Raw genomic sequence first — 14,781 nt, forward strand, 5'->3', positions numbered from 1 at the left:
TGTATTCACAAAGTGGTGGTTGAAGACCTATAAGCAAAGATTCAGGCAATACAATTAACAGTAATACTAACATGCTGCCCTCAAATGTTACAATTTGACTGCATGATCCTATTATTTTACATTTTTCTGTAAGCCTCATCTGGAAATCCTGTGATTAAGTCAGGATTTATGCTTTTAATAAAAGAGAAAGGCAAAGGCACCTGGACTTCATAGTTCTGCCATAATGCTGAAGACATGCCTACCTGGTCGCAAGATTGGAAAAAAGGAACTTAAAATTAAAAAAAAAAAAAAAAAAGTATATTTTAACAACAAGATTAATTTAACAACAGGATTATTAAGGTAGTATTAGAATTTCTTAGCAGTGTGAGTTAACAAGCAATTGCAAAGCTGCTATCTGGTCTACAAGGAATCATATTTGGGAGACAGAGAAGTCTATCTTAAAAAGGGAATTTGCATGCGGAAGGAGGAGGAAGAGCTAAAAGGTCTTGACTGGAAAATTCAAACTCTTCCAGAATGAGGAAGACAGCACAGCAGGAAAGCTGCAAACCAGAAACTGGAAGCGAGATGGCTGCCACGTTCAGCCAGCGCAGAAGAGCACAAGGCAACACTGCAGAGACCTTCCTACCCGAAGCAGATACGTGCCTTTACATTGAACACTCAGTTAACACCTCTGGCATGAGGCACATAAAACCAATCTCTAAAGCTAAATCAGTTTCAAAAGACAATGCTTGATGAAAATGCCAGTACATTTTATCTTTCTTTTTATGTATTCTAGATAGCATTACTCCACGACCCTGGACAGGCAAAAATCAGAAGATCCAGACCAGAAGAGTTTGACCAGTTTTGACAGATTCAGCTGAAATTAAATTATCAGGAGAACTTAGCATCTACTTAGGTAAGTAAATGGAAGTGCTTAGTTTCTACTTAGGTAAGTAAAGAAAGTGCTGAGCAGATCACTTCAGGGTGCTTTGAACCAACTAACAACATCCGATAAGCTAAGCTCTTTCAAAAATTAGGTACTAAACTACCAGCACAGCTCAGGAACCGAGCTTGGGGAAAGGCTGTCTACCATAAAATAAATTAATCAAAGCAAGAGGAAAAATGAGGTACTTTGAATGACACCTTTGACATGTGCCAAGGTGTTTTGTGGAAATGCTCTCTACTATGTATTTCAGCCTCTCCACCTAATATCTACCTTTAACATTCTCCCAAATGCTCAAAGCTGGTTTTGTCCAGTGACCCGGCATCCATAACACAGTGAGCTGTGATCTTGCAAAGACTTTGGCATGCACATAAAGCTAAGCACAGCCTCAGAGCCTTTAGTGAGACTTCTCGCTATGTGTAAAGTTAAGTACATTCATAGGTCTTATCAGGATGGTGGCCAAAGATTATAGAGGCATCCAAGCCGGCTGATATAGTCAAGCCTGTTCTGTGGCACATCTATTTTAAACTTGGGTCTTCTGGTTTGTATCTTAAAAGGTCTACATGTCTTAACTGATCTGCAGAACAAATTAACTTTGCAAAGTGAAAACAGTTTAGCCTTGATAAATGAATACAAACACAAAAGAGCAGCTCTCCATGGTTCACATACATCTACAGTCATCACATAAAAGGCAAGGAATTGACTAAACAGTTCTTATCCAAGCAAGTGGCTTTACGAGCAAACACAACAAATTGCCTGTGAAAGGAGCCACTAGGATGCTGACACACAGGCAAGACCAACACTATTAACTGGGTAGCACGTAATAATCTTAACCATAACTGTAGTTACTTGATTATCTAATTGGACAGAAAACACTTTTTAATTAATAATTCCATTCTTGTTTCAAGGGTATTTTTCTCGATAGTCCTTAAGATTTAAAACTTGTTAAAAGTTGTTGTAGGTTATAAATGAATACAGCCACATATGACAGAAAATAGTATCACTACACAGGCATTGCTTTTCACTTGTGCTTTTTTTTTTTTTAATTTTAGGAGGAAGAAAGAAAAACTCTTCACCACATTAATAAAGAACAAGCAATATCAGAACAACTTGAGGGGCAGTGCCTGGCTGCTAACAAATGGGCAAGGATAGCTCTAACATGCCAATTTATAACCAGGGATATTTAAACCCATTTTACAACACTTGTAAACACAAAATGAGTGATACAATATGAAAATTTTATACATTTGTTCGCTAAATTTAAGCTCAGGGCAAATTTAGTGCAAGAAATAAAACAGGGAGGTAGATGCTTAGGTTGTTTAAGTTGCCAGAGCCCCAGCAAAAGCAAAGCTGTGAGAGTTTATATTAGCCTGCAATCTACTCCATGAAATGTGCAATTAACTCAGGCGGCTTTAAATATAGTTCTCACGATTTAAAGGCCTTCAAAAAGATGCTGAAATTGTGAAATTTAGAAAAAACCCTGATGAACTATTACATAAATATGGGTAAGACAGAAAAGAGGAAAATGGGGGGCAGAAGAATCAAACTGCCTGGAAGAGGCACTGCGAAGGACAGGACAATTTTTAAGAAACTGTTTTAACTACTGAATCACAGCTTTCATTAAGCTCTGTGCAGAATGGCCACCTCTCAAGAAAAGCCACAGAAAGGAAATATCATTAGAAAGCTTATGACTTTGTGAGCCCACCCTTACATTCAAGGCAGCAAACTGTTGCGCTGTATTGTTGAGCAGGATGTAAAGAGCCTGCCAAGCACAGCCCAGAGACCCGCTAATTAAGTGAACTGATTGTGTTTGTTTTGGAACCGTTTGCCAACAAAGGAATGTGTCATGCTGATTAGTGAGAGAAGGGTATGTAATATATGTGTATTCAAACCCCGAGGAGCGCATAACCCAGGTATTCACTCTGTTTGCTCAAGGACTGACAAAAATTACTCTCAAGCAAATAACCTGACCAAAGAGAAACTCCAGCCCTCGAAAGGGGCCCTCATTTTCTCTCAGCTCTGTCTATCTAAAGAAGACCCATCCTTCATAAATTCTTACTGAAGACTGCTCCAGAAACTGCTGAGAATGTTTTGGAGTGAAACAATTGCTCCACCTCAAAGCTGACCTAAGAGACCACGAAGATGGAAAGGTAACAACAGCCAGAGGAGACCACCTTGGAATTGCAATGGCCTCTCTGACAGCTGTCACTCTTCTCTCCAAAGAGCGAGGAAGGTCAGGGAGGTAGCCAGAAAACCAAATGCCAGCTAAACACAGACCACCCCACCCCCCAACCAGACTTCACTTCTCAGACATTTCAGAGGTGAATTTTGCAAAAACTGTCATGCACCCACCTTGGAATATTTCTAACCTACCAGCCCAGTTTGCTGGTAGAATTAGTAGCATGCTCAAAAGTGAATGAGCAACATTCAACAGCAAGAAGGAAAAACATGGTCTTCGGAGTTCAGCTGCTCTTCCCTCCGTAACTCAGCAGCTACTGCCAGGGTGCTCGGTAGCCAAGTACTGAACACAGTATGTGAATACTATCCTGTAGACAGCAATTCCAGAAAACCAGGATGGAGAAAGGGAAGCATAGTTAATTCTCACCACATACTGTGCACTCAGAATAGTACAACTAAATCACAAATCTGAGTTGAGTGTTTACTCAGAGCTCTCTACGACACAACTAATAAGGAAAGCTGAACACGTCATCAGAAATTTCAGGTATAATTGCAAGACTTCACATGAACCTTTTGTGCCTTGCCATTCCACCTGCCTCAGGCTAATCTGTACGCCTATTTCTAACTACCCTCCCCACCTTACACCTGCTGTTGTAGCGGTCAGCACACCTACCTCAGAAACCTCTCTCATCTGTAAGAGATGGAAACAGACACAAACCTCTCTACCTGGCCTTCTCCCACACTGCTTTGCAGCTGATGGAGCTGCACAGGAGAACACACAGCCTCCTCTGTGGCATGACTTGCCTCCAGCCTGAAGGTGGAAAAGAGCAAAACCATGGAACTGAAATAATCAGGTTAGTTTCACAGAGGTGCATGTGCACACAGAGCAGCAATGAGATGAGAAAAACAACTAGGGAGGGAAATGGAAGCTGCTGGGGATAAAAGCAAGGTTTAGTGATAAGGAGTATAAAAGGAATAAGCAGAATGACCTCTGACAAAATAAGAAAGATAAATATTGGAGAACCTTTCACACTGATTGTGTTTTAATTAAAATCATTAACAAAGACCATGACATCAACCACAACTTCGCATTTGTGAAACATGAACTGAAGTCCTTTCTGGCTTCTACTTCATGTAACAACAGGAGCTAGAGCAGCTCCTTTTGGCTTTCACTGAACTGCTGACAAATACGATTTGATTCCAGAAGGTTTTAAACTCTGGAATTGCAAGGTATGCCTGATGTCAGCTGAAGGGCGGGTGAACAATAAACACCCAACAATGCTTTTGTGACCAAAAATCCCCCAGACAAATCAAATGGACGGAGATTTCAAGTAAACTTGTATTCCCAAATGCTGTTACAAGTTCTCATCAATCTTTCAGTAGTATCTTCAACCGCCTTTTATACAGTCTCAATAGACATCTTATGCTTTATGTCATCTTAGTCTCTCCTGTTAACTCAGTCTATCTCACCATGCACCCTAGATACATTCTTTCTTGAAAACTGTTTATAGAGCTCAGCTGCACACCTTGTTTAGCTTATGTCCACTGCTTTTTCAATGCATTTTTTAGAACCAGAGTTTGGAAAAAGAATGTGCAAACAGTGTTTGAAACTCAGGTCAGGCTGAAAATCCCGGAAGAGTAGTCCCTTCTTACTTGTAATTTAACGTCTTTGTGCATGCAGGGGAATTGGATTCTTAACAAAGCCCTTTTAACAGGCTGGTCCTGATTTTTTCCAAAGGTGGCTCTTCAATTTTTTTTCCCCTTCAGTGAAACACTTTGGAGAACAAATTAAAATGACTGTATTTGAAACAGCCAGAAAACTACTTATCTATGGAGGAATGCTGTGCCGTCAGATATACTGTCTTTCTGTTGAGTTTAATAAAAAATAGTCTCCTTATTTCAAAATCCAAGACATTTTTTAAAAAAGAGTAGTAACACTGCTGTGTTGCCAAGTCTGCTCTGGTTTCCTCCATTTTGCTTCTAGGTTTTCCATGCAACTCCTGTCCCTGTTCTGGCATCCAGTACTCCATCTAATGTGAAATAAAGGTTCTTTTGTTTAGCTTAGGACTGGCATATACTTATATTTATTTTGTCACCACCTAAGAACAGCAGTGTCATTAAAATAAATAAAAAATCTTGCATACATAGGCACAGAGAGTGCATACAGGGGCATACGGAAAGCAGAGAATTAGCTATAACATTTCATGGGGAGAACACTTTAGAATAGATGGTTATTGTTTCATAATGTACAATCCCAGTACATCATGGGCCCAGTGACATCAGGCACCACAAGGATGTCTGTGATCACTCCAGAGAATCCATTTGGCTTTTCAGGACATTTTGCAAACTCAGAACTGTGGGTAAACCACACTGTGTAATGCTACTGGGGACTCTTCCTTTTTTGAGCAGCTGTTTAGAGACTCACAGGGCTTTGGGAAGTGGCTCTTCCCATCTATTTCCAAGTCTGTTCATGCTGGCCTCCCTGGATCAGTAATCTAGTGTAGCTGCCCAGAAATGTGCATTAGTGGGATCCAGTCCCTTTTTATTTAAACATAAGATACGTGAGCCAAATGTATGACTGACATTACAGTACCTGCTTGTAGAAATGTCCTCGAAGGGGTAAAGGATTTCTCCATTGTTGCAAATCTCACAGATGAAACCCTTTTGACTACAAAGGCTGCAGCTGTACACATGAGAGGTGGCAAACTTTATCACCTTCCCCAAGAAAGGAGCCAGCTTTCCTTCAATAACCTGAAAGGAGAAGAAGACAACATGGAATGAACCCCAAACAAGGACTAGAACTCCCTGAAGGACTGAGATTATATTTATTAATACAGAAATGCAGCTAAGTGCTGCTGGTTAACACAGGAAAGTTACTTCCCAAAAATTATAGCTCCATGAAATCACATGTGATAATAGTAGCCAATGAACTGGCAATGATCTGAAAGTAAAAACAAAGTTACCATCTCTCTGTAGGTCTCTAAATGGGAACAACACACAAGGTTAGTAGTCATTTTAAGTACAACAACGCATTCATACACCAAGGCACAAAAAAGTAGACAGGAAAATAATTGAAGACTTCCGTATTATCATCGAGCTGACAGCTACAGATACTGTCTCACAGTTATGATTTTAATTTCTTATTAATTTTTATGCACAAATCACAGTTTTGTCTTTGTTCCTTTTCCTCCAAAGCAAAAGGATTTTTTTTCTTTTTTTTTTTTTTTGTGAAGGTAACCCTGGATTTGCTCCTTCAGGAAGGCTGTGTTTCCCATTGAAAACCATTAAAATACAATATTCCCCTCATTGCCAAAATGAATAACTTCTCAGATAAACTCTTGAATAGGAACTGTGTTTTTTCCTTCAGTGTCCAGCTCTCAAATCAAGAAGTCCCTCACTGCCAGACAATCCTGTTAGACCTTTAGAAGTGATTAACACTCCCTGTGTTGGTGTGAAAAAACAGCCATGCAGTATAGATTAAACTGCTAGCCACAACACTCATCTGAATTTGTGACTCGGTGACAATGCCTCAATAAGGGGTGCTATTCAGGCAAAATACTTTCCATTCAGATCAAACTTCCAGAGACTTTAAGGAATTCTGCTGGTGTAGGCAATAATGAAGATGGAGTAAGGCCCTAAGTGTACATTCTTCTCTTCTGGGCTTCCTGTGGTCTGAATGGCAGCCTGCCAGATTAGTGATAGAAATGTGTCACGGAATTTGATAGTGACCTCCTATAACAAGCAAAAAGAATGCAATAATTGCTAATTGAAGGCTTGCACAGGGCTGTGCCCTGAAACCTAAGAGTGGGCAGATTTACACTTAAATGTGTGCCAGACTGAGTTCTGGCATCCCTTCCCTAAACATGGAACACACGGCTTGTAATTTGGGTTTAGTATAAACGATCTAGAGAAAGCAAAGGTCAAGGCAGAGAAGAACAACAGAGATTCTGGAAGCACTCCTCCCCTCTGTAAAGTAGAAAGGAAATAAATTTGTGTTCCAGGGCAACTTCCTGCCCACTAGCCAAGACAGCCACTACTACAGGGTAGACGTGGCAAAGGAGGTGCACAGGTAGCATTGACATTGGTGGCGTTGACCGGGCTGAGATGTGTCCCCTCTGCTTTCAGCTCTAGCCTGTGAGCAACATCTGCAACAACAGGAAGCAGCACTGTTATTGCTAGTACTGCAGATAGGACATCTGCTCCTGTTAGAGGAAAAATGACATTCCTATTGCATCCTGGTGTAGGAAGACCCCCTTCATTTGGAATATAAACAATGCAGAGAAGCTGCTGCATGCAATACCAAAATGAAGCCATAGTTCAAGGTACCAATATTGCTCACCTTCCAACAGATGGTCAGAAGTCAGCTCAGCTGCCCACAACTGGGTTTTGGTTTTCATTTTAAATGAAGAGATTTTTTGCTTACAGACTCCAGAGTTACAGAGGGTCTGAAAGCCAAACAAGCCGGGAGTAGGGGAAAGACACAAAAGCTGATAGTATTCAATAAACAGGAGGAAAGAAACAGTGAGGCCACCCAGCTAGTGAGATGGCTAATCATCCTGCAAAAAGCCGTTTAGCCCTAGGAGACGAAATACGCATACAAATACAATAAATAAACCACAATACATATATGTTTTCCAAAGTATTTTCATGCTACAGCAACCACCTCTGATAGGACACAAGAGCTCAGCTTAAAATGCCAGGCTGAAGACAGAGCTGCAAACAAACTCTCTAAGTCTGTACTAATGCCACTGCCAGCAAGGACTTAAAAGTTCAATCTCTGAATGAAAAACCTATTTTGTATAATGTAATAAACAAAATTGAGATAATCTATTACCTTCCTAAGCACCAGGGGTGAACTTAAGACTGTGCAGGGCACAAAAGGTTTTCAACACTGAAGAGCCGGCACCCTAAGCAGGACAGATTGCGAGTGAGCAGCTGCCCCCGAGGAGCTGGTGTTATTTGTCCCTATGTGTTTATTTATTTGTACAGCCTGTTGTAGCGCTGTAGTGGGTTGGCCTGTAACTCCGGCCACTGCAGACATACAACGAAGATGGTATCTTCAAAGAGCCACACATGCCAATTTTGCAATGTGAATTACAGGCCATTTTACTGTATTATAGGAGGAAGACAAAATGCAACATCAAACTGATGTTATCGCTATTTTTAGCATCTGTAAATTTTGTGTCATTTTGTTTCATCAGAGACTTGAGGGCTGTGCACAGGATATGACTTTCCCTTTCAGCCTTCTCTCATTCGTGTTTGTAGCTAATAAGAATAAAATCCTCATCTCCATTTACCCTGGCAAGCAAAAAGGATGATTTTTACTTGCTGTCCCCAAGAGGAGTTTCATGGTAACACTTCCCCAGTGAGTGTCTTACGGCTTGAGAAAAGGAGTGCAGGACACAATCAAAGGTGTCAAAACTTCTCCTGTGACTAAGCACTCTCTTGTGACAGCCAGAGGCCTAGGGTCAGTCCGTTTAGACATCCCAGAACCACGATGGCTGAGTCCCAGGATGTTCTCCCAGTTGACACTGGAATCTGATCCTCAGTTTCAAGGAAATACAAGTGATTAAAGAATAGAAGTGTGTTTAACAGATGTAACGCATTGTCCAGATATTACGGAAATCATGAAGGGGGGGAAAAAAAGACCTCAAGAGGCCACCTTGGCAGAGCCAGCAACATCTACATCATTCTTTACAGCTGTATCTTGACTAAAGCCTTTCAGTGATGGAGGCTGCACAGCCCCCAGGCAGGCTATCCCAGCACACATCTGTTCTCAGTGCTGGAGTCACTCCTAAGCTTTGACCTGAACCCTTCCTAAGGACATTTCAGTTTACAAAATAAGCTTACAAAATAAGTTTACAAAACAGAGAACTGTGAAATCACACACTACTTGCCGCGGAACAGTCCATCACTTTTCATAAGTAATGTGGAAATTTAGCACAAAACTAAGTTAAGAGTATGCCCAACGGAACAGAAACCAAAAATGTCACCACTGACTTATCCCTGTAACATAAGACAGCATCAGCTTGCACTTGCAAAGGCTTAAAAACATATTCCTGACTCTTAAAAAAAAATTCTTTGTACTGCAAATCCTTTGTAGTGCAAGCAACTGTTTCACTGCCCAAAATTAAGGGTGAAAGGTGACTGATGATGGCACCCTGGTCATCAACTGATGGAGGGTACAGTGCAGCTTTCTCTTCCTAAACTGGTCAAGGAACTCATCCCTATGGCAGAGAGGCAGTCCCCTCACCTCTGACACATGCAGAGCTACAGGGCTCTCCTGACCTCATCTTTCATCTGAGCTCTCAGGGCTGAGCACAGTGCTGGCTGAAGCCCACCTCTGAAGGCCCCCACTCCCCAGCCCAGCCTTGTCCCTAAACCTTCTCCCATGCAGCACAGTACAGGGGGTCCAAAACTCCAGCCCACGGCACACAGCAGAGAGAAGCCAAGTCACTTGGTCCTCCCTTTTCAGTTAACAAAGACTCCTTGTATGAGAACACACTTACCAGCATGAAGGAGGGTTGCACAAACTAGTCCCACGGGAGAGCAATGCAGTGAGTACGGTGTTGCAATATATATGTTTTCCCATTAAAAACCAAACTGGAAAGGTAGTCAAGGTAACAGTGGCAGAATTTCTAGTCTCGAGAGTTCTAACTCAGAGAGATGGTAACCTAAACTCACGGCTTGTAATAACTTTCTGCTTGGAAAACTGAACAAGACAAAAAACGCAAGGAAAACCAGCCAAACAGAATTAGAGTTTGTTCCGGTCCCTAACAGATGTTCAAATCAGAATAGAGAGATAATAGCAGCGTCTGACTGGGTGTCACTGAAAAGCAATCAAGTATTGATCAGACAAGATAAGGATAGAAGTCCCCTCCAAACTTCAGCTGTGTCATTCCCAAGGAGTTAATGTTACAAGGGCTTCAGAGGGAACTAGAGGGGGTGTGTGCAAAAGGAGAAGGAAAAATGAGTCAGCTGTAATCCACAATTGCTTCAAGTAACGCCTCCATAGCCTTCCGCCCACCTATTAGACCAAGTTCACAGAAGTACCCAACCTTTGCATCACGGCCACATACATCAACACTGAAATCTATCAGACACGATGAACTTTCTGGACCCAAGAGAAAAACAGTACCATTTTCAGACATTTCTCAGGACAGTGAGTGTTTGTTTTTAAGGCAGGGCTCCTGTCAGTAACGCTAACTAGGAAGTAAAAGGTAAGGAGTGAGACCTCTGTCCCTGCAGGAGTCTAGGCTGTGAGTTTGAGCGAAGGCCATGAAACCTCCTACCCTGTCTGTGCATTTTTACCAACTTCTCAAAGCACAGTATATGTTTACATAGCATGGAGAGCCTAAATACCTTTGATCACCTACATGAGGATTGTCAAGACAGGCAGTAAAGGGGATATAGCTTGCCAAACTTTCAGATACACTGTTGGGCTCGATGTGAGGAACTGCCATGGTTAAGAAGTCCAAATTCTGAAGAGTGTCATCGTATATTAAACCACATCAAGGGTTTCTCAACTAAAATAATTGTTAGGTTGAATTTGCTAATCTGAGTAATTTCCAACATACCATAATGACAGTAAAATCAGAAGCAGGTAAAAAAAAAAACCCAACTTTTTTTTTCTTATATTAAGATCCAAGATAATAGAGAATCCACAGATGAAGGATATTTCAACTGAAGCTATTCAGAATCTAAGAGAAGGAAGAGAAATCCACCCACACCTGTATATTCTGCCAGTCTGACACAAAGGACAGCCAACAACCATAGGCACCATGTAACAGCGTGTCTAGGAACACTGTCACTTCACTGTGGCTAAGTGGTCAGGGAATAAACACTGAGAAGGGAGGTAGAAATGTCCTCAGCCCTCCTGAACTCTCAGACCTGGACCTGTAATCTCCTCATGTACGAGAAACACAGGAAAATCTGGTTATTGTCCTCACTGAGGAGTATCCATTGCTACTGCTCTGCTTAACAGCCCTACCACCAGGGTTTAGTATTCAGGTAAAGTAGTGAAAATACTGTAAAACTCAGGTACTGTATCACTGCCACCGTGAGACAAGCTAAATTTGCCAAATGGCTCTGTGACCCCACCCTTGTAAATCAGCTTGTTAATCATTATCGTCATAGGGGTGATAAAGCTGTTTTATAAGCCAACACTGAAGCAGTAACATTACTTATGTAGGGGCTGGTGTATTTCTCTGCAGATAACGTTTATAAGAATGCGCACTCTTTAAAGAAAAAGGTTTCCCTCATAACCTTCTTCTGGAGCACCAAGCAATCCGTACCAATTCTTCCTCCAGTCTGATTTACATGTCAGACACAAGTGATGCCTGGAGGGTATGGGTTAAGTGATATGAAATCCCTGAAACACCTTGAACTACAGGTTCAAATCTCAACTGGATTGTCCCGGCCTCTCCCCCTGACAGGCAAAATTTATGATTATTTCTCAAGGCCAGACACACACTTGACTCTATCTGGGAGACAGACAGATTTGCTAGGAGGCACTGATGCAATGCAGAAGAGACATGAAAAGGCCAAGAGGCACTGAGAAATAGAAGGGGTAGTAGACATGAAGCTCATTCACCATCACCAATTATATACATAGAAAGGCTGGAAAGTCCTTTAATTACTGGGATTGCTGTCACAAGCATGCCTGGCAGAGGGAAGCTATCTGAAGGAAGAGACAACAATCGTGCATAGCTTTCCACCATCCTCTATAGGTTCTTGCCTCTTCCTGATTGTTTTCTTTCCACCTCTCCAGAAACAGCTAGACTGAATCAAGCCTTTTGCGAACAAGCTCAGAGGTAATCTCCAGATTTGCCTAGGCTTCAGACTACCACAGAGAATGTGCTTCCTGGACTGAATGAAAGGGAAAATAAAATCTTCTGAACAGATCAGCTTAGCTTCACCACTGTGCTCACTACCCTCCAAATTCCACTGGTGGAAGCTTTGTAGAGGAGGACTAAACACCCAGAACCAGCACAGACAGTAATCTTTTGCCTCCAGGACAGATGTGAAATATGCTTCTGAAAGAACTATCAATGATATAAGAAAATAGGGCTAGGAAAAAACACCTCCAAAAACCTCTAGTTTGTTCTTCAGCCTGCAGCACAACCAACTGACATCTAGAGGACTGTCAGACTTGCTTAAAAACTCACTACAGAGATCCCACAACTCTCCAGCGCTCGAAACAGCTGGCAAGTTTTTCCTAAAGTGTGTCTCAGATCTCTTTTGCTGCAGCTGTCTTTCTTTCACACTCTACCTCCTGTCCTCACATTGCACAATGTTTCAGAAACCATTTTCTGACGCATTCTCTCCTCTCCCACTGGTTATCTCTGTCGCAAGCCAGGAAGAGCGAGAGCAGATTGGGGTGCAGGAAAGCTACAATGGTTGCTTGATCTACTGGCTAACTGCAGAACAAGGAGGTACTTTCAGCATTCGTTAAGCGTGGAGACTGGGCGTTAAAGTGCAAAGGGTAAAACATAATCTCTGCCCTGCAACAGATTTCAGAAGGGTCAGGATTTCTGTGGTGAAAACATGGACTTGGAGACAAGCATGCCACAATATGCTTAGCTAAGGATAATGCAAGCTGCAGAGAAAAGAAAGGGAAAACATTACTCCCTGGCTGGGAAGTTCCTAGTCATTTATATCTAGGGAACAGACAATGCTTGTGGACTGCTAATTTCCTTGAGGATTTTTTCCCTTCCGTTTGCCAGATTCTTAACACCGCAAATTCTTGTTACAATTTCAATGCACAATTAATCTTTAGTTCAGAGGAAAAGGAAATGGAAGGAGGAAGGATGATTATGAGGTAAAAGCCCCAGGGAGACAGATATCAGATCTCAGCTCTGCCCCATCTTTTGTGCAATATACTGGTCTGGTCAGCTTTCCTTGCTCCGTTTTGACTCCCAGTCATCTCTTTCAGATTGCCTGCCTTGTTTATTTAAATTGCAAGTGACTTAGGGGAAGACTGATTTCTTAATATTTGTGTGCACACACACTAGAATCAGTCACTATGTATTGCTGTAAAACAAATAAAAAAACCCACACAGCAGCAACTTCAAGAGAGCTCCACCTTTTGTTGCTACAGCCATGCAATGGGCCACAATGCGAGTGGCCCATCCTCTCTCTCCTCTTCCCTTCACAGCCTTTGCAGGTCCCTGGTTGTCCCCGGGGCCTGCTCAGCCTGTGGTACGGGTGGCAGCTGGGTAGACAGGAGCAGGTGAGCCCAGGGACTCTGTTCACCCACTGCTGACACCAGTGCAAGGTGCTGGCTCTGACACACAGAGCAGCATCGCGCAGCAACACACACTACCATGCTAACCCATCACCCACACAGGGCAGAGAACATCCCGAAAGGAAACCTGGCGATAAACACTTGTGAAGAACAAAACACCCCACAAAACTAGCCACCAAATAAATCAAACTACAGCAGAAACGAGTGAGAATTTGAATAAACAGAAACCACAAGCTCCCTTCGACTTCTTTGCACCAGGCAGTCCGTGCTGACAGCAGAGCTGTTTGGTGTTCATGGTCCTTCCAGACCAGACCACTCAACGTGTTGCACTTTAATTTGGTGTTAAAGTGGTAATACACAAATTAGCCACTAACTGTAATAGGCACTGGAAAGAGGAAGAAAACCAAAACAAGGTCAAGAGCGCATGCTGCTAGTCTGTGACAAGCACATATAGGCAGAGGGCAAGGTGAAGTCAGTTTTACGTTGGCTGGGGGAGAGGAAGAAACTGGTGACAGTCCAAGTGAATTTATAGCATGAGGCAGAGAGGGTGACAAGGTCCCTCCAAGCCTCTCCCACTCCTCTCACAGAAAGGAAGAAAAGCCTGAAATCTGTCATGTCTCTGGGTGCAAGCTGATACAAATGAGAGAGATGGATTTGTGTTGGTGTAAATATGCCTGGAAATCACTTGTGCCAGCCCCCCAGCCAGCCCTACCATGAGACTTCAGCCCCACAGCTTCTGCCTTCACACATGCTGTGTTCAATCATCTTTCCTCCTTCCTCCTTCCCCCAAGGTTTCCAGGCAGCTACATGTCAATTTTGTCACACCCCAAGTTCTCCTAATCTTGTTGCAGGGATGAATTATAGGTTGTTTTAAGAAACAGGTATTCAAGCAAAGGTTAAAGGCTGTTTTAATCAAACAAGGTTGAAAGAGTACCAGGAATTTGGCTGGTAGAGAACAGAAAGCACTTTCCTTAGCTTAAAAACATACGTGACACTAAATACCTGCAGAAGCAAATATGCATTCAGGCAGAGAGTATATATGTGCCCCTTTTTTTTTCCCTTTTTTTTTTTTAAGATTAAGCAGGCAATTGCATGCAGAGATATTAACTGACTCTACATACCTACTGAGCAAGACATTATTTCATGAGTGATATTACAAAATTAGAAACTTTCCTGCCTCGCACAGGACTGGATCACGGCATGTTAAGGAGGAGTCCCCTGAAGGACTTTAGAACAAAAAAGCAATATACCATGAAAATGGCTAGGGCTACTCTGAAAAAACCCTCTGTGAGTACAAAGTATGTTTTAAAAAAATTCTAAAAAATTTTTCTTCTCTCATCCAAGCAGGTAGCCTTGAGACAGTATTTTGTTTCCTCAGGAAATTTGGGTTCTTGGGATGTTATTCCTTGAGGTATGTCCAGCTGCCTCTCCTGAA

The 14,781-nt window shown here is 42.1% G+C and overlaps 1 protein-coding gene across 1 annotated transcript in view; it reads right to left on the minus strand.

Moving 5' to 3' along the window:
* The window catches only part of PLEKHM3 (pleckstrin homology domain containing, family M, member 3), a 72,865-nt gene that overhangs the window by 5,843 nt on the left and 52,241 nt on the right, over positions 1-14,781 (minus strand). The window contains exon 6 of the mRNA XM_010160547.1: positions 5,694-5,851. Within this exon, the coding sequence (XP_010158849.1) occupies positions 5,694-5,851 (158 nt within the window). The remainder of the gene's footprint in view (positions 1-5,693; positions 5,852-14,781) is intronic.

Source organism: Eurypyga helias, unplaced genomic scaffold (assembly GCF_000690775.1).
Source record: "Eurypyga helias isolate BGI_N326 unplaced genomic scaffold, ASM69077v1 scaffold1901, whole genome shotgun sequence".
Lineage (NCBI taxonomy): Eukaryota > Metazoa > Chordata > Aves > Eurypygiformes > Eurypygidae > Eurypyga > Eurypyga helias.